The sequence below is a fragment of the Arctopsyche grandis genome, chromosome 6 (genome assembly GCF_051622035.1).
Source record: "Arctopsyche grandis isolate Sample6627 chromosome 6, ASM5162203v2, whole genome shotgun sequence".
Classification (NCBI taxonomy): Eukaryota; Metazoa; Arthropoda; class Insecta; order Trichoptera; family Hydropsychidae; genus Arctopsyche; species Arctopsyche grandis.
In genome coordinates this window covers 9664467-9689865 of record NC_135360.1, presented here as the reverse complement: position 1 = coordinate 9689865, position 25399 = coordinate 9664467, and the positions used below count along the sequence as shown (strand labels likewise).

Sequence of the window (25399 nt, the reverse complement as noted above, 5' to 3'; positions counted from 1 at the left end):
GACGTGACCGCGACGTGTAGGTAGATATGAATAGAAATGTAATAAAATGACATATTTGAAACGGAGTCGTGCAGTGCTGTTAAGTATGAACAGACCTTAATACGTTGTAAATCGTTTAATCAATTTTTGAATACGAATCGAATTTTTGAATTTCGTTTAGTTTTCTGCTGATGCTAAATCCCATCTCCACAGAATATGCTTAATTCAATGTATAATACGGCAAACATCTTCATAAAATCTATAAAATATGCATTAATAAAATATACGACACATTATCAAATCAATAAAATCCACAATAAATGTATATTTACATATTGAATTGTAATGAAATGTTTTTTGTACACTGGCAGCACTGATAACTAATGACGAACCGGTTGGAATCTTGGAATGAAATGTCATTTACAGTAAGGCTCCATCGTCTGTATGTCGTACTTGAGTGAGTGCTCTCGATTTTCTTTTTTAATTTATTTATCACTGAACTTCCACTTAACTCAAATACACAGACAATAATAACTCACGAACTACATTACTACTTTTTCGATTAAAAATCAATATATTTATTTGTGCAAACGTCGACTCCATCGGAAGTATTGTCACATTCATATGATAAATCGTCCATATTTCCGTCTCAAAATTTATTAAACGTTTCAATACAAAGATATATTGATGTACGTCAATTGTAACTAGTTTCCTATACCGGTTTATTTCGCTTATGTGGCAACTGAACGTAACCTTAAAATTTGCACAATTCTGAAATTATACTTCATTCGGCCATCATAATTGTATACTATGTGTTTCAGGTATAAAATTAATACATTTTAAAAAATATTAAAGACCGTAATCTTATTTTTTATTGATTGATGAAACTTTTTCTTCATATATTTCCCTATATTAAATTGTATTTAATCGTATATGATACAATTTAAATTTGAGTGAATTTAAGGCAATAATATTTAGTCATTTTGATTAAATGGGTATATTATTTTATACGAGCATACATCAACAGGGCTATAAATGAAGTTTTACCCAATGGAATCAACCCACATGAAGATCTTACAATGTAAAAGTCATATATGTAGGCTTGAACATTATACCTTCGTTTAAAATTGAAGTTTGCTTATATAAAATTGTGAGTATCATAAAAATAACTCATTTAGACTTGTTCTATTGGACAAAACAAAAGCTAAATTGTAAGATTTGGAGTCTTCAAATGACTTCTTACCTCAATTCCAATTATTAAAGCTAAATACTAAGAATTAAAGTTCAGTAATGAAACTCTAAAATAATCAAAAAGACTTACAGCTTAAGTTTATAGTTGGAAATACATTTTTCTATCGGCTTCAAAATAAGTCCAATTTTAGATGTTCACCCAAGCATAGCCATTTTTTCACTCGAGCTCATCGTTAAAAATAATTGCTATTTCAATCGGATTCTTCTGCTGATTGCGAATTTTTTTTGACTGTTTTTAAACAGAATATTCCTACAGACTACAGACAGAGTACGGGATGTGGTTTGTTTTTCACACCAAATAAACAAATTTCTAATAGAACCGTCTGTTATCACGTATATGTATTCAAACCAGATGAACGCCGTCAGTAACAACTCAATATATGAAAAGCAATATAGTATTATGTATTCTTGTTCATAACATTTGAATGATGAATATACATTATTGACCATCCCTTCCCATATTGGAGAAATTGTCTGTAGTTTAGTTGTGGTCTAATTGGCTTTCCCTTTTGTCTTTGCTAGATAATTTCTCTTATACATATAGAAAAATGTTGTTTTGTATTTTTATCGTTTTTTCGCGTGCCATTTTTTACTTCAATAATTATTGTTGAACCATAAGATTGAAGCGTTTTTTTACAATAAGAATCTGAATTACTTTGATATCTCCCCTATATGGTTTATCGATTTTAATCGTATTATTTTTCAATGTTGAAATTACGATAGGAGTTAAACTGGGCTTATCTCTATTATACGTGTTGCTAAGATTGATTGAACCGTATGATACATGATTAAAATGGATTACTGAAATAAATTTGATTGTAACTCCAGATTAAGCAGTACTTATTGAACATATTTATTTTGATTTTTTACATATCTCTTCTTATTCGTGAGGCAAAGTTTGGTTTTTTAACTTTTCTTATGTTATTTTTTTGATTATTATATGTACATACATGCATTTTATCTTATTATACATGCATATGTATGTATGTTTGTACATATCGCTTCCTTAGAGTGTAAATGTGATAACTCCACAATTTAAATAAATTGCGTTATTAATGTAGGTTTGTTCGTGATTTCACATTCTACATATATTAGTTACTTACAATTCATCTTTTTTATGAAATACTAAAATAAATGTAGGAGTCCTGGGTATAGGGAGGATTGCAGGAGAGAGACAATTAAAAGGCGATCTTTATTAAAGATCCACGTTTATTATACGATATAACGTATACACTCGATGCGTGTGCGCATCCGGTCAGCGGCTCAACGCTACTCTGATACTCTCGACCAATCACAGTTCAGCCGGTCTCTGGGGTACCAACTGTTAATAACACTCACTCTAACACTCACGTACAACAACCGTTCAACATCACTCACATTATTATACATCAATTATAATCATTTGGATTAATTCCTACATAAATAAAAATGAATGCAAAGAAACTTACAATTGAAATACATTTAACTGTAACGAATTAAATCATTAGCATCCTTGTGCATTGGCAAATTTACACCTAGCATTTTTTTTAAATAAATTTTTCATGAATTATTATAGTTTTTCTATACCAATTCAATATGACATCATAAAAGTTAATCACTTTCTGATGACAAAAAGCGTTCATTATTTTATTAAATGCATTACATTTTCGAAAAGCTCCTTATTTGCACTTATGGCCAGAACTTACTCATAGCAGGGATTTCTGCATTCTCGCCTTGAACTTGGTGTGGAAATAACATTTTAATTTTATCGTTTTCTAAAAATATCGTAAGCGGTAATAATGAGGCGATTATGCGCGCACGTACGCATTTCCGAAAATTCATTAAGCACGGCTTTCGTCTTCATTTGGTAACCGATAGAAAGAAATAGGCGAACGACGGTTGAAAACTGTTGAATTAAATCATTCTAAATCGGTATTTCTAGCTTCTACCTTCTATTGGTATTCACTCAACAGATTTTTCAATATAAATTTGATTATTCAAAATTTTTTGCTAACGTTTCTGATAACGAGTAGCTTTATCGTATTTAATGCACGATATATAATACAATAAATATCTGTTCTATGTAATTACACTGAGCAACAAAAAATTACCATAACGGAGACTAGTTGGCCCTCATTCTCTGGAGAGTTTTTATCTGGACCCGCCATCATCCCCTATTTCGTATTCCTCAGGCACGAACGATGGCATATTCTAATTCTACCATTCCTCGAGGCCTCCGTTTTTTAAACTCATTTGATGGTGCCATTGACATTTTTTATATCTCTTTTCATTCTCTGCACCGCTTCGATAAAAAATAATTAATCTTTATTAATTTTTACCTATCGAATTCGAATATGTCGATTATTTTTGTTGGTTTGCTCTTGTTTATGATATGAGCGTTTAAAAAAATGCGCAATTTCTACAGATTTTTGGTTTTTGCAATATTTAATTCAAAATCTAGTATTGCTGTGCCAAAAGTGAGTATTGGAATCAATAGTCATACGTTTTTCTATTGGTTGTGTCTTTTTATTGCTTTAAAATACTTATAATTAATTACCTGCCGAATTTTAAAAGTCAAGAATAGTCATAATCAATACAAAAAACATCTGACTATTGATTCTAATATTCAATTTTGGCACAGCAATACTAGATTTTGATTTGACTGTAGAAGCCAAAAATGTGTAAAAATCGCGCATTTTTTTAAACGCTCATATCTCATAAACGAGACGAAACCAACAAAAATCATTGTTATATTTGAATTTAGTGGGTCAAACTTAGTACAGAATTTTGCATTCTAAGAACGCGATATTTCAAAGTATTTTCCCATTTATTTTGGTTTCACACTTACCTTGTTTTCATTTAAATCTTATTATAATTTACAACACAGTACATTATAAATGATAAATAATTATTAATCATCAAAGATTATAAATGATTTAATATTTGACGTTTTAATCTAGATAACACTCAATAGGTTATTATGAACGAATCGCATCATCAATTTAAGTAATATAATTCAATGTCAAAGAAAGAAACATCCACGTCGTTCCGTTCTTATATAATAATAATTCTTCCGTAGAATTTAAAAAAATCATCATGAGTCTCCCAGGCCCACTTCCAACCGTTTTCGATCAGGTCGACAAGAACAAAACCAAATTCATCGAGGTTCTCCGCGAGGCCGTCGCTATAAAATCCATTTCAACGGACGTCACATGCCGAGATGAGTGCACCAAGATGGTCCTGTGGACCAAAAAGAAGCTGGAGGCACTCGGAGCCACCGTCGAACTGAAGAACATCGGAACTCACGTAATCGACGGCAAAACGTATCCCCTTCCGGACGTCATCGTCGGCTATCTTGGCAATGTGAGTACAAAGCGTATACAATTGTAAGATCGGTGAACTGTGTTTTTTTTTTTTTTTATGTATTTTCATTTGTTCTGCGTGATGAATAATATAATTGTGTATTGCGGTTGGATATTATGATTTGATTTGTACAGCTGTTATCGTACTTCCAGTTGGACATTGAACAATTGGTATTATTCATACAAATTGTTGTCGGTGAATGTTGAAGCTATGTACATGTGTAGCTTACAAAAATAATATTTACAATACACTAACTTAGAAGTAAATGAAACTGACTTTCTATTAGGTGCTTAACCTAATTGACCATATTACTCATTTCGTGGTACTCTAACTTATATCATAGATCATAGATGGCTGTGTTCAGAGGGGTCAACGGGCATTAATACAAAATTTCTTTGAAAAAATCTTTCACCTATTTTATATATTTTTATATTCATCCATGATGTCATTACTAGTTGCCCCTGAGCGACATCTACGGTTTTAAACTTGTACATATATAAAGTTAAAGATTATAAATTTTGAAATCGTATTCAAATAGTGGTGACATAGTGTGTAGGATGGTTTTTGCTAATTTGGTAAAGGAGCCGTTTCAACAATGAAATCAGATAAATTGACAAACTCTGATAAGAAACGATCGACTTGGAGTCACAGATATCCAAGTTTGACTACTGATTATACTCAGAATAAATTATTTCAAATTGAGGTCAACCTACGGGATCAAACCCGGTAACCTCTCGGTGGTTAGCATTAACGAAACCACCGAGCTATGCTTCTGGCTATTTGAGCAACGTTTAGCAAATTGGCAAAGCTCTTATGTAGGTGCAGGCCTGATTTATCTAGCAATGTCACTACTGTGACGTCATTGATCTATACCGTTTGAGAAAACTTAAATCCTTAGTAAAAGAACTGGCAGTTTCATAGAGAGATTATTTTCTACTTCAGCCATATTGCCAGGTTAACTGTGGAGAGTCTTAAGGCGCAGCCATACAGAATGGTACGACACGGCACGCCTAGGTAGACTTCATCTGTGAATGGGCGTAATATGTTATTGTTAATTTGTAGGATCTTATTATTTCGACAAATTTGTCTTATATTTCTTCAAATATGGGAATCGCCGTTATTGATCACTGTCAATACAAGGAAAATATATCATCAAAAATACTACAGGGGTGAGTTTTGGTCTGGCATAAATCAGGCGTGCGAGTTATTTTTTACATGTGCAAAACTATCTAAAAAAAAATCTTGCCGCATACCCCTCTGTATGTCTGTGCCTTTAAGAAACTGGTAGTCTCCAGAGCACTAGAAGGAAGGCGAGCGACAGGACAATTTCCCATAAGATGGTCAGATTAATTTAAAGACCTGACGGGATTGTGCCTAAACGCTGATTTCAACTTGGCACAAGACCAATAGGAGTAGAATTGAATATTCCTCAAATTATAGAGCAATCTCATTGATCAAACGAGAACGACATTATTATTAGTTGAAATTTCCATTCTTGATTGTTCCCCGGTAATAACTCGTTATGTAACGTATATTGTTATCGTGAATACATTTTCAGGATCCTAAAAAGAAGACGACATGTATTTACGGTCATTTGGACGTTCAGCCTGCCAATTTGTCCGACGGTTGGCTCACAGAGCCGTTCGAACTGGTCGAAAAGGATGGAAAACTGTTTGGCCGTGGTTCCACCGATGATAAAGGACCCGTCCTATGCTGGCTTCACGCAATCGAAAGTTATCAAAATTGCGGTATCGATGTAAGTACATATGTTTTTGTTGTTTTATGATATTGTTTTTTTGTGTTATCTTGTCGGTTCTGTGAGTTTAGTTACACTGAAAACAGTGTATACAGAACACAGATAAAAATAGTAATTATTTTCATGAATCACAATCTTATCGTCTTCATTTTGTGGTTCATCATATCTTTATTATTCGGAACGATCAGTTGTTCTATGTTGAACAACCACTTTTAAACTACTCATGTTTTACTTAATCACTTTCTATGTTTACTTTTTGTGTTGCTAACGGAAATTGTTTATTGGACTATTTTTTTTTTATCTAATCTCAATACGCTCTCGGTAAATATTTTATATATGAAATTACCTCTATTCAATTGTTTTTCAAAAAATAAAAATTATATTCAATTTACGGCATCAAATTACAAACATCTGCTTTTGTATTGAAAAATAGAATTTCTGCTTAGATATTTAGATTTTTTTTTCTGTTAATGAAATAGCAACAATTATCATGATAAATTATTGCATATATGTACATACATATAATGAAAATAAAAGTTTAAATATTGAAATTGATTTTTCGTTACCTATGCTATTATTTTTGGTATCAGTTTTCAAACACTATGATTGTGAGTCGCTTTTATTAATTTTTCAAACAAGTTATGCTAAAATGCATCTATTTAGAAAAAACTGCTTCCCCTTTGGTCGAAATTGATTTAAAATTTTAAAGTTGTTGACCTTGATTTAAGCAAGTGTATTTTTTTTATCGACTAGACTAAAATGCAAAACTTATGGGTTGACACAATATTCGGTGTGTGATATCAATTTTGTATAAAACGCTCTCAATAAGTCACTCTTTATATATAAATATGACGTACATGTCCAGATCATACAATCGTACTTAAAAAGATCGACATTGAACGATTTAAAACTTCAATTGATTCCAATTTAATGCAACACGATAGGATTGAATAATATGATAGCTTTAGTGTTAAATTGGTTCAATGTACATATATTATTATACAATATAAAACTTAAATTGCATATATTGCTTTCAGATTCCGGTAAATATCAAATTTGTGTTCGAAGCTATGGAAGAATCTGGTTCCGAAGGTCTCGATGAACTTCTCTACGATGTATTGAAACCCAGCGGGTTCTTCAATGACGTAGATTTTGTATGCATATCAGACAATTATTGGTTAGGTACTACTAAGCCTTGCATCACATATGGACTTAGAGGCATGTGCTATTTCTTCGTAGAAGTTGAATGTGCAGCTCAAGATCTTCATAGCGGAGTGATGGGTGGCACCGTTCATGAAAGTAATTAATTTAAATTAACATTAAATGTAAATATATGTAACTTAACATGCTAATATTATTATTTCGGTTATCTAAATCGATTAAATAAATCTTGATGTTTTCCCATTATATGTAATTAATTGCAAATATGATCATCATTTTTCATTTATCATTTGTGCATAGCGATAATGATCCCGTTAGTTACAAGATTATCGTAAATTATTTTATATGGATGTTGTTACATTAAATATATTTCATCGTACATTATTTTTTAGGTATGGCTGATGTTGTATATCTATTGAATAGTCTTGTTGATAAAGACGGAAAAATCATTATAACAAACTTGTACAAGGAAGTGGCTCCAATATTTGATGGTGAAAAGGAAATGTATGAAAATATTGAATTCGATCCCATAGAATACAAGTGAGTGTTTTAAGCGAGTGTAACTGTAAAAGTATTGAAGATTAATTATATTTGATATTGATGGATTCTTTGGTTTTTAGAAAATCATTAGGTGCTCACGGACTTGCTCACAATGGTGATAAAATCCAACTCCTCATGTACAGATGGAGATATCCCTCTCTCTCCATCCATGGAATTCAAGGTCGTTATTCCATTAGAAAGTTTTTGTTTTTTTTGCTTTATTTTTTTATTGTATAATATTTACAAATTTTTCTAAATGATATAGGTGCTGTTTGGGAACCTGGCACTAAAACCGTTATTCCCGGAAAGGTTATAGGAAAGTTCTCCATTCGAATTGTACCCGATCAAGAGCCAGAAGTTATCGGAAAATATGTTGTGGATTATCTTAATGCTAAGGTACTAATATATTCGGAATTTGGACAAATTATTGGGATTCAAATTTATACGCGGTTTACTTATGAAAGGTTAATTTTGATTTGTTAATAGTGGGCTGAACGTGGTTCTCCTAATCGCATGAAGGCACATATGGTTCATTCGGGAAGACCATGGACAGCCGATCCCAAACACGAACATTATGCTGCCGCTGCTCGTGCTACAAAACACGTTTTCAAGGTTTTTAGTCTACTTAAATTATTCTTAAGATTTGTTAAATACTGATTATGTTTGCTTATATATATTTTTATTTGTAGATCGAACCTGATATGTGTCGTGAAGGTGGTTCAATTCCAGTTACAATCTCTCTTCAGGAAGCGTCAGGCAAAAATGTGATGCTACTGCCTGTCGGCGCTGGAGACGATATGGCTCATTCTCAGAATGAAAAAATCAATGTCAAAAATTACATCGAAGGGGTAACGTCAATTTCGTTATTTGAATAAAATTATAAATATGTCTGTTATGATTTAAATTTATTTTTCCAATTTCAGACTAAACTTCTTGCAGCCTATTTGTACGAAGTCGGACTGTTGAAGTAAATCTGAATACTTTTGGTAATATCATATCATACAGAATAAGCAAATAAAACATTTAAAATATTTTTATTTTATATTTCTTTTATCGTTTTGTATAATTTCTTTAATAAAATGATAAAGATCTCTCATTGAAAATAAGTTTATTTTCATGAAAGTCTGAATAAAAAAATAAGTTTTATCGTAATAATTTCAATTAATTTTTATACTAATTAATCAAATAAATATTTTATATTATTGATATTATTTTCTTAATTATAATTTGAAGTTTTATCAAGTTGATGATTCTAAGCCTGTTATGTGTCACAAAACATTATTAAATGCAAATTTAGTCAGATTGGCAGTGTTTTATTTTATTTTAATATAAACTTAAAGTGTGTAATCAAAAGCAAAGACTGCTAAAGTATTAAAGACATTATGATTGCTGTGATTTTTTTCTGTATAAATATATATTTGAAACCATTATAATTGGTATTGAGTGTGATTATTATAATAAATTTTTTTTTTACATTGTAAATTTCGTTTTATTATATCGGGCATGATATTTATTTAGGAAAATACATTAAGTAAATGAACAACGTCCAATTTGGTAACGCCATTTTATTTATTTACTACTATTTACAAATTGTAAATATAAAAATATACAAATATTAATACTAATACAAATTTTTTCATGGAAACATTTGACATACAGAATTTTTTTAAATAATTATTTATAGATTTCGACAATTTTTTTATTTCTATATATCCAAACAATCCATAAAAGTTGTTTTTTTTTTATAAATATAAAAAAGTCATATTCTAAAGCTATCATTAAAAAGAATAATTTTAGTGACTAAAATCATAAAGCATAATAAACGTCAATACCAATAGTTTCAACAAAAAATATATTAAATCAATAAAAAAATGTGTAAACGACACTGCTATTTTACAAAAATACAGCAGATACTGACTAAAAAAATTCTTAAAACGTGTACTACATTTCAAATCAAATCATTAAAATTCACTTTTCATATCAATCATTAAACATATAAATAATCACACAAATTCAATTATAAAAAAGTGCAAAATAAATAAATAAAATCTAAATTTGAAGATTATTCCCTCAATTGCTTCCTTTCAATAAAACTTTTTAATCGATGTCCTTAGGATCTCTGAAGACACCCATAAAGGTGATCGTTTGTGTGGGTTTATCGAACAAAAAGTATACAAATGGATGATTGCAAATAAACTGAGGTTGTTCGACCGGTCTAGAAGAACGGAAGCTGAAAATGGCAGTGGCAGCCGCAGCAACAGTACCTAAACAATTAAACAGTAAAGATTAATACTATGCAAAAAAAAGTAAGATCTAATTTAAAATGTGGTAGAATATTCACCATTTTCATCCACCCTAATTTTAGCTTTGTGTGTGGCATCATTGAAGTGGGATCCGATTTCGCCAGTGAGCCAACTGAAATCTGAGGTCGGTTCGAATAAATCGCCAACACCCATCATTTCTAGTATCTGAAAATCAATGAAAAATATATAAAAAAAAGCTTACAAATAAGTTTAAAATAAAAAAGACAGATAATAATTCTTACACTTCTAAGTGGCAAAGATTTTTCAATGGTGAATTTGGGGAATTCTACTTCTACTTGACGTGGAAGAAGTGCATCTTTTCCTACTACTTCAGCGAGAGTTGTGGGGTTCAATCTTTGTAATACTTTTTCAATGCCTGAAAAACAACATATAAGTTAGTGCATGTAAAAATAACTAAACATAGAGATCCTTAGAAATAATAGTTGACTCCTTGGTTTTAATTTATAGTAAAAAATAAGTGATTCTTTTTGGTATATTACCTTGTTGATCAGCAAATGGTGGTAGTAAAATGAACATGCTGACGTTATCTCCTTTGTATGGCATTTCTAAGATGTGAGCTCCCAACTGCTCAGAAATTCCTGAAATAAAATTTTAACAATATAAATTATATATCTTTCCCCGATTTCCGTCACTTTTTCTTTCAAACGCCTATAAAAGCTAGTTGTTTTCAATTTTTTTTTAATTATTACAAATATCAAAGCTAAAACATAATAACTCCTTAGCTGTATTTATAGCCAGCAGCGTGGCTCGGTCGTTAAGCTTCTGCTTAACACTGAGAGGCGCCGAGTTCGATCCCTTGAGCTGACCTCGATTGAAAAATAATTTTTCTGAGTATATCTGTAATGCTGCTGGTCAGACCAAGATTTGTGACTCCTGGTTGATCGTTTCCTATCAGAGTTTGCCAATTTTCTCTGATTTCATTGTTGAAACGATTCCCGATTAAAAATTGGCTAAAAATCCTTCCTACCCACTATGTCACCACTATTTGAGTATGATTAATGTAAATATTACAATAAAAATGTATGTACAATTCATAGATGTCTCGTTAATTGTCGAGTTTGTCAGTATCTCGTAATTTAGCGACTTATGCATATAATAAAAAATGCTGTATTGTTTGTAATTTGGCCAGGAAGGCGCATTGGGGTTTACCTGTAATGCCTTCCTGGTATGAAATAAAAAAAAATAAATAAAAATAATAAACGAACTACATAGCAACAAGTAGTGTATAGTCGGAATAATTAAAAAAATTTAATTTATGTATGAAAATTTTTCGAAAAAAAGTTGTTTGAAAATGATCAATGTTTCATCTAGTCATTTTAGTATTTTGGAATCATTTAAGTTAAGTCACACAGATGGTGGAGACCCGTACGACTATGGGACGATCACTTTTACATGGTTCCGCAACAAAACGCTCACGGACGTAACGCTCATTCTTGTGTATAAAAATGTTTTTTTCAATAAATAAAAATAATTCACACATTATCTTATTACAGATTAATAAATGAAATATATATTAGATAAACCAGTTTAATCTCAATTTATTCACAAAGTACCAACTAAATTATAATATTTTTTTGAGTCTTCGTATTTTATAAGGATTTTTGTACCGTTAGAATAATTTTTTTTAATTGCTGTTAATTATAAATGCTTTTATATGTATAATAATCAACGGTATAATATAATAGGGAATAGCGCTATTATATATATGTATAATAATGTTTGTGTAGCTGATATATAATGTTTTATCTGTGAGTATAATGTCCGTGAGCGTTCGTGCGCGTTGTGTCGTTGAGCGTTTTGTCGTGACACCCTTTGACATTTGGTGATTGAAATATGAACATTCTTACTCTTTTTGAATAAAATTCCATATAAAATACTTCAAATTGAATTACCAAAAAATAAATCACATTATAATAGTCAGAAATTTTCTTCATATGTTTCTATAAACAGATCGCTAGAAAATTTCCTGGATTAAAAAGAGTTTATATTCTCTGGCGAAATTTTCCTTAACCATAAAATATGTAAATTAAACCATATGTATGTAATCCACGATTGATTAAACGTTACCGCAATTTAATATCTACTTCATATTTGCGGTAAAGTTTTTATGTACTAACCGTGGTTGAATTTTCCCTTTTGCTTCATCATGGTGACAAACGTTTGCTTATCAGCAGATACATAGAAAACTTCTTTTTGTGTTGATTTAGAATCGAAACGAGATGCCCAAACACCTTTAAAGTAAGCAGCATTGACGAGCACCAACTTTGTCATTGAATCGATACCGTCTTTTGGAATGATGTCTTTAATATTGCTTTTGGTCTGATTGTACACAAACTCATTTATATGCAAACGAGCTGACTCAGTATCAGCTTGAAAGTTCTGTAATGCAAATTGATTGTTTTTTAACACAAACTATTTATTATAATAAAACTGTAAATAATTGTAATTATACACACCAATTTTTCTAATTCATCTTGAAAGAATTTCAGCATACATTCCCTAACAGGGAGATTAGAATCAACGTAAACTTTGTTTGCAGATATGAATTCATAGCTCTCCGATGTTCGTAAAGTTCTCATGAATTGATCAAATTTATAAGCGTTCATCACATCGATCTTAGTCTAAAATAATACAATAGCATTAAAAATGTTTCGAAAATAATATGAAATTTAATTTGTTACAATATTGCACCTCATCTCTGCTCAATCCCAATGCGTCCATGATGCTCGCCTCGGTATGATTGGCAGCTGCGAAATAAGCCAGCAATAATGCATGATAAATTGAATACGGCGAGAAGAAGATATTTCCTTGAGGTTGAGCTTGGTTAATCGATTCGAATATGTTAAGTGTAAAATTCAGCTGGCCATTGTACAGAGATGCTCCGGTCGACGGTAGGCCGGCCTTTGTATCATCTTCGCTGAGGCATTGAGAATTTACTCCGTAGACTGCCAACACTGCCACAACAATGCTGGAGATTAACATTTTGAATATTCTGTAACAATTGGAAGCATACTGCTGTATTAAATATTCAAAATTCAAAAAGACAAGTAAAATATTATTGATAAGTCTACAGTTGGTTTATTAGTAGTTGACAAATTTTGATTTTAAACGTAGAAATAAAGTTATATATTTGTATCGATCGATAGTGAACAAAAGCACCATTGTAGACCCACTAATGTTATTACATTAAATAAGCCAAACGCTATAAACCAGGCTTATCACTGTGGCGTTTGATATTATAATAATACCACAGCACAATATAAATTTACCATTAAACTGCAATTTTTTCAATCATAAGAACATGCAGTTGATCTGTATGCTCCGAAAAGATACTTAAGCATTACCATAAAAAAATATTTTGATGGAATAAGCCCGTAAATATTATCCAGATTCATTAGTATGTGAAATATTGAGCCTGAAACAGTTCAGGCTGAAGATTTATGACGATTGGTACTAGGTGAAGGTTGGTAAGTTCAAGTGTCTATCCACTCAAAAAACGTATGCATTTTTTTAGGTGTGCAAATCATACTATTAGATTTAGCGATTAAAAATGAAAACATTCAAATCTGAATAATGTATGAAGACCCAAAGAAACATTCACCTAACAGTAGAGTAGGAGACGAGCGTGGATCGTTACTTTGGTGTCTGATCGTTGACTGATGTTTCCAACAGCCTTCTGATGGTAGATGCAAAGTCACCAGAGCCGGATGCAGGTAATTCCGAGATGGTGAAAACGAGAACGACGTAATCCGAGTGCCACGTGGATGACTCAACTGCTACAAAAGAAAGCATCGACTTCCCATTTCGCTCGCGGGACAGAACCGGCTTTTGCAGCCAACAAAACACGACCACACGTATACCCAAAACATTGGATCTCACGATACAGAAATAAGACTCCAAGAAAATTAACATTGAATTGAAAAAAAAAAGAGAGTCACGGTCATGAGAAAAGAAGTCGATCTTCGACGTCGCTCATTGTCTTAATTTACATTGCTGTAGGTTTATAACAAGATAATGTATTCGTTGGAAATCCCAAGTGCATGTGTGTCATCGGACTGTTGAATGAAAACTAGATACGAGGTTGTACCAATGAACTCGAACAGTGGGTGCTAGTTCTATAGAAAGTGAAATTTGAGTGGACCAGTCGAATCCAAGGTTCACTTCGTAGAATTATAAATAAGGATATTCGACAAATTGACGTCTTCAATAACGGAACTATCATTTTCGTATTCTTCGTGATTGCCAAGTTAGAGAAAAATGAAGGCTATGGGACGGTCGAAATTTGACCATTTGAAAATTCTCCATGAATTGAGATTTCTTTTCAATAAGACAAAAGTCAAAATTGACCAATTGAAGTTTTTTTTTATTAAGGATTCATTTAAATTTTTATTACAAACTTTTTATGAGGGTTTTTTTACTGAAGAGAAATTGTTTGAAAAAAATTTAGTGTGAATTTACATAATATTATTTTTATAAAAATCGTCATAAGTGAAAGTATGTATGTATGTACATATGTAGTATTCATCACAAATAAAATTTTGAGTACATTTTCTTCATTTCAAGTCACCGAAATATGAATAATTATACCAATTATTTATTAAATTATTGTCCTTTCTCTATTTGCATTACGCCATCTCCAAAAGAAAAAAGTGAGTAGTAAACAGAAGCATCGTTCCTGGTAATGTCACAAATTTGATTTGTTATAATTAAAAATAAACGTGGGTAATAAGTAGAGGTAGGACCGGAAGCGTGCCGTTTATTGTTCAATTGTTGTAAATGCTTTGTAAAAAAGGTTCAGCAAACCTTTAACAATGCATTTACAACATTTGAACAATAAACGGCTCCCTCAGGGTCCGGGCTTTAGTGATAAGTATCCGCGCTTTAGTAATAACTAGAGATAGGCGCGAAAATACGCTGAAACGGGATCCTATTGTTAACCTTTTTTGCTCTCTAGAGAGCGAAAAATAAGATTAACAATAGAAATTGACAAAAGAAACCCATTTATTTAGAGCTGGCGGATCCTAGCGCCGCTCACTGGTAATAACTAAGGAAAGGCGGTCAGGATGCTTTTGCCCAAAAAAAGGATTCATTATTGTAAATTTCTATTGTCAACCTTTTTTTGTTCTCTAGCTTTGTAGGACAATAGTAATTGACAATAGTTAACCCTTTTTCTTGGGAAATGGAAACTACGCCGTCGAAGAATAGTAATAACTCTATACTGGCCAACAACTGTAGCGCTTTCCCTAAGCTGTATTCATCAGATTCAGACACGCATTATGAAGTGATGTAGATATGTATATACATATGTTCATATGTATGTATGTCAGTTTAAAACCTACATAGCATAACGTCACGCATCCTATTACGAAGTATTTTCCTGTATAACGATATTATACAATGTCATTTATATAAATAAATATGTTCTCCTTATGATTTTCCAAATTTGTAATCTATGCCATTTTCTATGGTACATTTGTGTGAAAATATAATTAAAATATTATGAAGGCAATTTGTATTAATGGTTTTATACCGATAGTTCCGATAACGACTAAAGGTAATTGAAAATTACTAAAGAGCAGGGTAATATGTAATTAAAATTTCCGAGGTGATTAGTCATAACTTTTAACATAAAAGTGCTTATCGCAAGTGATTATTTTATTGTTGATGATAATGCAAGAGGGAAACGGTAATTGGATTATTACTCACATTGCGATCGCCCAAAAGACAATGTTTGCCATGAAAATCGCGAATACAGAATATTTGGCACTCGATTTCTCGTTAATATGGTAGTTATCGTTAGTATGATGGACTTTTTGGCTGCCAGATGTTCCGTTATAGAGAGTTTAGTGACTTTTGGGCGAGCGTTTTGTGAGCAATAATCACCGAACCGAGGGAAACAAATATTTTTGAATTTGGACGATACGGGTTCACCTCAGGGCCAAAACTTTCAGCAAATGCGCCATTTTATTCGATTTTTTCTACGCATTATTATTATATCGAATCGCACGATCAATGATACGCAACCGTGCGTATTTTATAACCGTGTACGTTTAGCGCAACACTCGAAAACTTTCACTGTGACAACAATGCTCGGTCACGGTGACATCACGGATGGCTTTGTAACATTGAAAAAGTGTCCAAAATTTCAGATTGTCATCGTTTCTGTATATTTTCATTTATTTAACACCGGAATTGCGCACTGTTTGATTTAATTTCGCAATTCCGCAAACGTGATAAGGGCACCTTGCGACCTGCTATACATAGAATACATATGTATGTATGTATGTATATATATGTAAGCACACTCACCTACTCACAAGTGAGTAATAGTAATATAATAAAAATGTGGGTATTGCAAAGTGCATATAATAAAATGAAATGCTATTCAATGCACGAAATTGGTTTTTAACAAATTCATAGAAATGCATTTACTCATGGAGAAAAATATAACATACATATGTATATTATTTATACCCATTTGATTCTCATAGTAATAGGTAGAAAATTGAAAAAAAACTCCCAATATACATTTTTAGAAAACCGTAATTATAAATAGAAAGTGGATTGTTGGTATATGATTTGTTTCACTTTCGGAAAATCAATTGAACATTATATAAACATAAAATGTAAATTTGACAAACATTAAACATCTCTATCCTTCGACAGTGACAGGACCGAAAAATTTCCTATCGTTTGCAAATATTAAATTTTTGGATGTAAAGCTTCTCATAATATTGCTGATATATGTATGTATGTATATAATAGATAAAACGACCCAGGACTGATCCTTGAGAGACTCCATTGAGAACAGGAAACGAATATCTGAAAGACAGCCAGCAATTCGAACAGTGGATTTCTTCTTACTTTAAAAATTCTCCAATCCAATTCAAGATATAAAATATTTAAATATAAATATAGTTTAATATAAATTAGTTTAAATATATTTTATAGTTATAAAGTATTAAAATTAGATTCAAAATTTGAGAGAAGTAGATTTTAAGGTATAAAATAAACTATTCCTATGTTTTAATGCATGTAATGTTTACATATAATGACTTTCATCGCTTTGCAACGCGGATACCATTAAGTCAGGCAATGAACTGAAGTTTTTTAAATTAAATATATTGTTCAAACGAAAGGCCATTATTGAAACATTGACAAATCTGCAAAATTAACTTTCCTGCCAAGTACTACCCCTTCGCTTAAAATTCAGTTTGTGTATGCCTTATGTAAATCTCAATGTTACCTTTTGTTAAAGCCTAATTGCAAAATATTCAAGGTACAATTGTAAAATGTCAAAGTGAACTTACAAGAGACGTGTATTCACGTCAATCCTGTTCTTAACGTATGAGTTTTTCAGCACGATTCCGTGTAGATTAGGTACACCAAATGCTTTTCGGTCACATTAGCGTGAATCATGAACACAATAAGCACATACCTACATAATCAGCACTTATGAAAAGAGTCACTTTACGATAACATTTGATAAAATAGACAAATGGGATTCATTCGTTAAAATTGAGCAAATAGTGATGAATTGTTTACTATTTTTCAATATGAAATACAGTACGATGAGTGATTACATATATTTTATGATATTTACATACACGTATTTTTGGTGTGCATACAGTATGCACACCATAAAGACTGTGCATACACCAGTTGTTATTAAAAATACGCAGCATTCTGTTGGATGGAATAATTTAAACTAATTTAAAATATAAATAGGAATCATTTAAATTAGAAATAGGAATAATTTAATTATAGGTAGAGTTAAGAAAGAAAGAACTGCTGGAGGTGTTTTCCACAGAGGTGTTCAAATATACATATAATGCCCTTCCTGAAAGCATTAGAGGTGCTAATAACATTGGTGATTTCTTGAAGAGTGTTAATGGATACCTCTGTGGAAGATGTCGTAATTATAAAAGCTTAATAAAATGCAACGCTTGGAATTATATATGTAATATTATGTTATGGTTACTAATTATAGTTTTGTTAATTATGTTATATTTATTGGGTCTCCCTCACGATTCGGAATGTGAAATTACCGAAAACGCAAATATCGGAAGGCAAAGATCGAAAATCGAAAGATCTTAAGTCGAAAGATCAAAAAAAAGGGTGCATGGTAAACGGTACATACTCACTTAATTTGCGCGAGCAGGATACAACAGGAACAAGAGGAACAGGCTTTTCCTACCGTATTCTGCGCGCGCACATTAATACTGGAGGAAAAGCCTGTTCGTCTTGTTCCTGTTGTATCCTGCTCGCGCAAATTAAGTGAGTATGTACCTTTTACCATGCACCCTTTTTTTTTGATCTTTCGACTTAAGATCTTTCGATTTTCGATCTTTGTCTTCCGATATTTGCGTTTTCGGTAATTTCACATTCCGGCTCGTCACGGAGACCGATATTTATTATAGTAAATAATTTTAATTGTTACTTTTGTTATTTGTTACATATTCATTAGCAATTTTCTACTAAATAAATAAATAACAATTATTATGATTCGACTGAGAAAGACAACAGTAATTAGCAAAAATTATACTGAGTATTTGAATATTGGTTTTTAATTCATATTTTTATATTTTTTAGCAGAAAACAAAAGAAGAACATAATAAAATTGGTCCTAATTAATGCTATTTTTTTTTAGCTTTAAATTCGAAGTGGCCGTGGGATTTAATCTCATTTTTTTATATACATATCTAAATGGAATTTAATTTACCAGGTGCAAACATATTTTAATTTAAATAAAATATCGAATGAACCAGAAAAGCTTTTAGTATTTTATTGAGGCTTCTTAATCACGGGTGGTCTGATTTCAGGAAGTGTCCGATTTATCGGCCATCGACCGTTGCGAAATTTCTCCACGTAAATGCAGATAATCAGGTTTCGACAATCCAAAAGGGCAATAAAGCTTCTTCGTGAACCTCGAAGTTGAAAATTTTAAGGTTGTAGACCCGAAAAGAATGAAGCAGGGTTGCCAAAGATGATCGTATCATAAATATTTCAGACCTACATATCTGCATAAGCTATCTTGCTAATAATTGATATTAAATTAAATTTTATTTATTTATTTAAAATAAAAGTTCCATGTTGCTATTTTTCTACATACATACATATGTGTATATCCAAAATGACACCTGTCGACAACCCTAGAATGACAATAACCAGGTCAAGGCATCTCTGCCGATCTGCAAACTCGTCCCACAAATGTATAATATGATTTCGATTGAACGATATGATAAGGTGAACCAGATTTTATAAATATAAGCACCTGTGTTATTAATGATACATTGTGAAATTGTTAGTTAAAAACTATTATTCTCCATCAAAACCTATACAACTATTAAATAATACAAGACTGTAAAAAAATAGTTATTAGTTAAACAGTAAATGAATCTATTAGTATTCATACAAGTTTTGAAATTACTGTACATAATAATGGGTACATTGAACGAACATTTTGTTGAGTTGAAGGTGATGTTTCTTTCGTACCTACAAGTTTTTATTGAATAAAAATTGTTAATTCATTCAACATTTTATTTTACAACTACACAGACGATGTATTTGACAAAACATGAGGATAAAAATGCTTGTTGATATAAATCAAACAAATTAATTAACCACAATGACCTAAAAACTCATAATTTATAAAATTGTAGGTGATATGTTCTACTATTTTTAGAATAACACAATAAAACCATTTTTAATAGAATATAATAGTCAAGTTGTGGGATACTTCAAATAAGAATACCACCACCAAGCTATTATTAATAGTTCATTGTCATAAATCTATTGACGCTATTATGTCGACTTACTAAGTATCTTTTGTTTGAGTTGATGATAATGGCTGGTGACTAAACGACCAAAAAATAAAACGTTTCCTTTCATTACCTTGATTTGTATGCAAATAAGACGTGGATGTAAATCGTGCACGCTGTTGGAATTTCCACTTTGATTTATCTGTCTAGCCTTAGTAGGCTCGGGGGAATACCAGATAACATTATTTTACTATACAGATATTTCTGTAGATAGTCAAGTTCAAGAAATGTATCTCCTTATTATTTACAAAAAAAATAATTTGCCACCTAACTATCGAAGAAACTTTTTTATATACGAATTTTAGCCCAAGCTAAAAATGATTATACAGAATACATATAGAACGTTAATAATAATAATATTAATCCAAAAAGTTTTTGATTAATAATTCGAAAACAATATTTCCCACTGAAGAACGAGATAATTTTATAAAAATACTTTCCATTAATTCTTTGAATGATGATTTGGAGTTGTTTTGAAAATGTTGACAAGTATTTTAAGCGTCAGACTTGTTTGAAGAATATCGTCATCTATTTGACAAGTGTTGTTTATTTGTTAGCTAAAGAAAAAAATGGGTATTTTCGCATTTTCATATCACTATTTTTGCAATTGTTATATAATATAATATAATATAACAAAATTACATTATGATAATGGGTCACCGTTTTAAAATGGGAGCAACATTTTAACTTCAAAATTACAACATAGAAATCGCCATCCAGGAAAAGACGAATTATATACTATAATTCATATAATGACGGCTTTATTTTGTCAAAGGGCTTGCACGCCCTTGCCGATGTGTATAATTGCACCGTATTTCAATGATGTATACATGCGTTGTGATTATGATTATAATTATGGTAATTGAGGGGATTTTCATACGTTTCCGATTGCAAATTACACACTTAAATACTTAGCGATCATATGAGACGATTAATGCTTACGTTTACTTCGTGTGGAAACTTTTTCAATTATTATTCGAGTGTGATTGTGTAAATGCAAATTCGATGTTTACAACGACCGGATGCTCGGTTTACGGTTCGATAAATCAACAACATAATCAAATGCGGAAAAGTTTAACGAAAGAGTTACTTACCTCACTAAATTGCCATTATGGCAAGCATCCGTAAAGACGCTACCTTACTTTGCGATTAAAGTATGCATATTATACACATGTGCAACTAATTCAACATTAACTGCAATATAATGCACATATGTAGGTATATGATACTATGTATGAAAATATTTTAAAATAAAAAAAATGAATAATAGATTTTGTTTTTGAATAGTCGGGATTCATTATGTATGTATAGTGAAGATGAGCACCATTGTAAAAAAAAGGAAGTTTTCAGTAATTTTGTGTATCAAATGGCAATCTTGGGGGCCCCGAATTGAACCTTTTCTACCAAAATTTACAACTTACAAATCATTATCATTGTCCACAATACGTTCGTAAGCCAAGAATAAATGAAATTACTACCTATTTTACATAGTATTTTAAAATAGTACCTATTTTATTCCAAAAACTGTTAGTGCTTCAAGTGCATATAGTAAATAAATAAAAAAAATATGGTTTTGTAAAATTCTAATGAAAAAGCATATACTGAAAAGGGGTCTACGTGACGAGACAGAATGTTAAATTACCGAAAACGCAAATATCGGAAGGCAAAGATCGAAAATCGAAAGATCTTAAGTCGAAAGATAAAAAAAGGGTGCATGATAAACGGTACATACTCACGTACATACTCACTTAATTTGCGCGAGCAGGATACAACAGGAACAAGAGGAACATGCTTTTCCTACCGTATTCTGCGCGCGCACATTAATACGGGAGGAAAAGCCTGTTCCTCTTGTTCCTGTTGTATCCTGCTCGCGCAAATTAAATGAGTATGTACCGTTTACCATGCACCATTTTTTTTTTATCTTTCGACTTAAGATCTTTCGATTTTCGATCTTTGCCTTCCGATATTTGCGTTTTCTGTAATTTAACATTCTGTCTCGTCACGGAGACCGACTGAAAAGCATGGTAAAAAACGATGATAGCATTTTTTTTACTGAAATGGGGGCCTCAAATTTCAATTGTGCCTGGGGCCCCCCATTTACTTGATCCGCCACTGATAATATTATAAACCAAGCTAACTACTGTATTCTTCTCTGTGAAAAATATGGACTGAAATGTACGTACATAAATCAAATATAGACATAAAATAAATATTCTTAATGAAAGTTGATGAATTTTAAATAATATATATAAAAAGAAATATGAAACATGTCTACATACAAATCACGTATTATTTTGTTACATACATTTTTGCTTTATTCGATTATAAATATTGAAAAAAAAATGCAATGGGAGACATTGAAAGACGTGTTTAAACAATTTTAATTTTAACAGGACAAAGTTGCCATATTTTTTTAAGAATATTTTATTCTATAGATAGAAAGACATGGAATAATTGTAATTACGTACATATTTCTACCGGTACATTTTTTCACACCTGGTGGCATCCTTGATATAAACATTGTACCTACCGGTCAATCTTCGATTCGATTCAGATAATTGAGTAAAAGTTTCCACGAGAAACTCCAAATCTGCGATTAATACTAATCAGAATATGGCAATCACAGCATCATCCTCGAAAAACGTACGTGAATGAAAGTGGCGTGTGTCACAGGTGAAAGCTGTCCAAAGACCAAGAGCGTATGCAATTGTATACTAACCGTTTGCACGACCAAGTGATGATACCGAAGCGGTTCTTCTTTAGATCTCTTTGGCACTTTGTCGTAGAATTTTGCACAAATTTGCTACGGTGTTTGTAACGTTGTAGACGATAGAACTACTACGTTTTACCGTTGCGGCTACTACGATCAGCCGATGCGACGATCCAGCGCACACTGAAGCTAAACAGTGAAATACGATTGTTTAAATCGACTAGTTATGTACCGAAGCATCGTATGTTTCACAAATGCTAAATTCGCATATCATGTTACAAAAAAAAAAGAGGTATTAATCATTAGCAATGGTTTTTGATACCATTTTAAGTTGCCTTCATTTTTATGTTGGTTTTTTTTTTGCTAAATTTTATGTCTAAGTTACTGAATTTTTATAAATAGTTTTGAACATTATACAATTATACTAGTGTTGTACCCGATGAAATATAATCGCATGGGTGTTGGCATATTTAGTTATTAAATTAAAAAAATTAAAGAAATGTGTCGGTTCTTTGTTCGATCCGCACGCAGTCGAATTTTTTTCAAATACCTTATTTAATTTAATATTTACATTTAATTGTTTAATATGAAAAAAATAGTAAAAACCTACCTACATATAAATAATATAAAAATTAATTAATTAATTAATTAAATACATTATCAATAGATGGCGGTAAATTCTCAGAAAATAATTTTTCTAGAGGAAACATTGGTAGCAAACAGTATATATAAAAGTTTTTTCTTTTGTTATTATATTCGTACGTTTTGTTGGCATTGGTTTAGCTGTGACGACTATTATAGTACAGCGAGCGTTATCTCAGATACACAGATAGACACAGAATAGCGATATTATATATATTTATAATTCATGATGCAAATTTTAGACGCTAATTGAAATTTAAAGAAAAAAAATGATAAAAAAGCGTGAGGCTATAACTATTGGAACACCGTGCTTTTTTCAATAGGTAGTTGTTTTGATATGTGAAAAGTCGTTAAAAAAATTATTAGCAAGAATTTCCAGCAATCAGTTGTGATGTCATTGAATTTTCTGGTTTGAATGCTATATAAATTATGTATTGTTCGTAAATTTAAATTAAACGTGATTTTTTATTGAAAGATTGGAGAACAAGAGTTAAGCGAAAATACATTACAATATTATCCTGTTGATATATTTTTTTTTGAGCATGATTTTGAGCATGTGTTACTTGTTTATTTATTATTATTACAATTCTGTGAATAAATAATTAATTAACTAAGAAAATTTACACATTATTTCAATATCTACTATATTTTTTAATCTACTATTTTTTATCTACTATGATAAACTTGAACAAGTATAATATGAAGGAAATAGCTTAATTATGACTTACTGCTGAGTAATTGCTTTCGAAAGGAAATAGTCTATTATTTGAGTGAAAAAAATATTTTCAAATAGTAATTGTCTTATCTTTTGATTAGTCCTTACCAGTATTGTGTATTTATATTATTTTTCTACAGGAAAATATCTAAACTTATTAGGCAATATTCGCTTCGATTGCAAATAATGTAAAAATAGAAAATAGTGGTCAAAGTTCGGTGACTGATATTAAAAATTCCTACATTTCGTTTTAATATTTTATTTTACCTTTTATATTATATGGGTAATGAATATGTTTATCTTTGGAATACTAAGCCGCTTAAACGAAATTTAACGTTTAATACCATTAGCTTTGCGTTAATACATATACGTTATTTACCAAAAAAATCCGAATTTATTTTTAACATAAATTACCAGCAAATTAAGCGGGTAAAATATTGAATGCATAATTAAAACTTATTCAAATATATTATATATATATATATATATATATATATATACATAATTCAAATTTTAATATTATATAGGTCATCAATATTTACGTATGTAATACACACTGCTTTTCAAATTATCTAATATTCTTCATCTTATACAAGAGTAATTAAAAATGCAAATATTAATAGAAATGTGACGACAACAGATATATTCTAAGAAGGTCAGTTTTTTATCCGCTAATGTGTATTACACATAGTATGCAGTTTATTAAAATTCTAACGTACAAGAGAGTGAAGTTTGAATACATGTGAATTCTAGTCTGATATATATAATACATACATACCATGTAATTTTATCAATGGACGCATATTAATAAAACAACTAATTTAATACCTATAGTACATGTGTAGTTACAATTTTATTTCAATATCGATTAAATTCTTTAGTTTATAACCTTAATACCAATATTACATGTGCACATATTACATATATGTATATACATACATATATGCTACTGTAAAAATCCAAAATGTAGTAGATTTTAGGTTTTTAATTTAAATCCTAGCATTCATTATAGTGGTAAAAGTGGTGAAAATTCGAGCAATGCTTGTAAACGTTTATATAATATTTAGGATTTTTAGCAAACTATTTCGGCAACCCATTAAAACTTATCAAAATCGTAAAGGAGATCATATACGAAGAACATTTTAAACAATGTTGCCA

General features: G+C 31.0%; 2 protein-coding genes across 3 annotated transcripts; one reads left to right on the top strand and one right to left on the bottom strand.

The window, feature by feature from the left end:
• The first annotated feature begins 338 nt into the window (after positions 1-338).
• Positions 339-9508, top strand: Cndp2 (Cytosolic non-specific dipeptidase 2). The gene is made up of 10 exons (XM_077434001.1): positions 339-436; positions 4289-4572; positions 6131-6328; positions 7366-7627; positions 7882-8029; positions 8110-8210; positions 8295-8425; positions 8516-8641; positions 8719-8877; positions 8953-9508. Exons 1-10 carry the CDS (start codon positions 424-426, stop codon positions 8998-9000), a joined length of 1470 nt encoding a protein of 489 aa, XP_077290127.1. The 5' UTR covers positions 339-423; the 3' UTR covers positions 9001-9508.
• On the bottom strand, positions 9476-23084 carry LOC143913927 (serine protease inhibitor 88Ea-like). Of its 2 annotated transcripts, none has more exons than XM_077434002.1 (8): positions 22894-23084; positions 13045-13345; positions 12810-12974; positions 12471-12732; positions 10833-10931; positions 10575-10708; positions 10371-10497; positions 9476-10293 (listed from the first exon to the last, which is right to left on the bottom strand). In XM_077434002.1, exons 2-8 carry the CDS (start codon positions 13333-13335, stop codon positions 10127-10129), a joined length of 1245 nt encoding a protein of 414 aa, XP_077290128.1. In that variant the 5' UTR covers positions 13336-13345; positions 22894-23084; the 3' UTR covers positions 9476-10126. The 2 variants fall into 2 exon arrangements, with proteins under 2 accessions (XP_077290128.1, XP_077290129.1); XM_077434003.1 differs by lacking the exon at positions 22894-23084 and adding an exon at positions 13960-14071 and having other exon boundaries at positions 9502-10293.
• Between the last annotated feature and the right edge of the window lie 2315 nt (positions 23085-25399).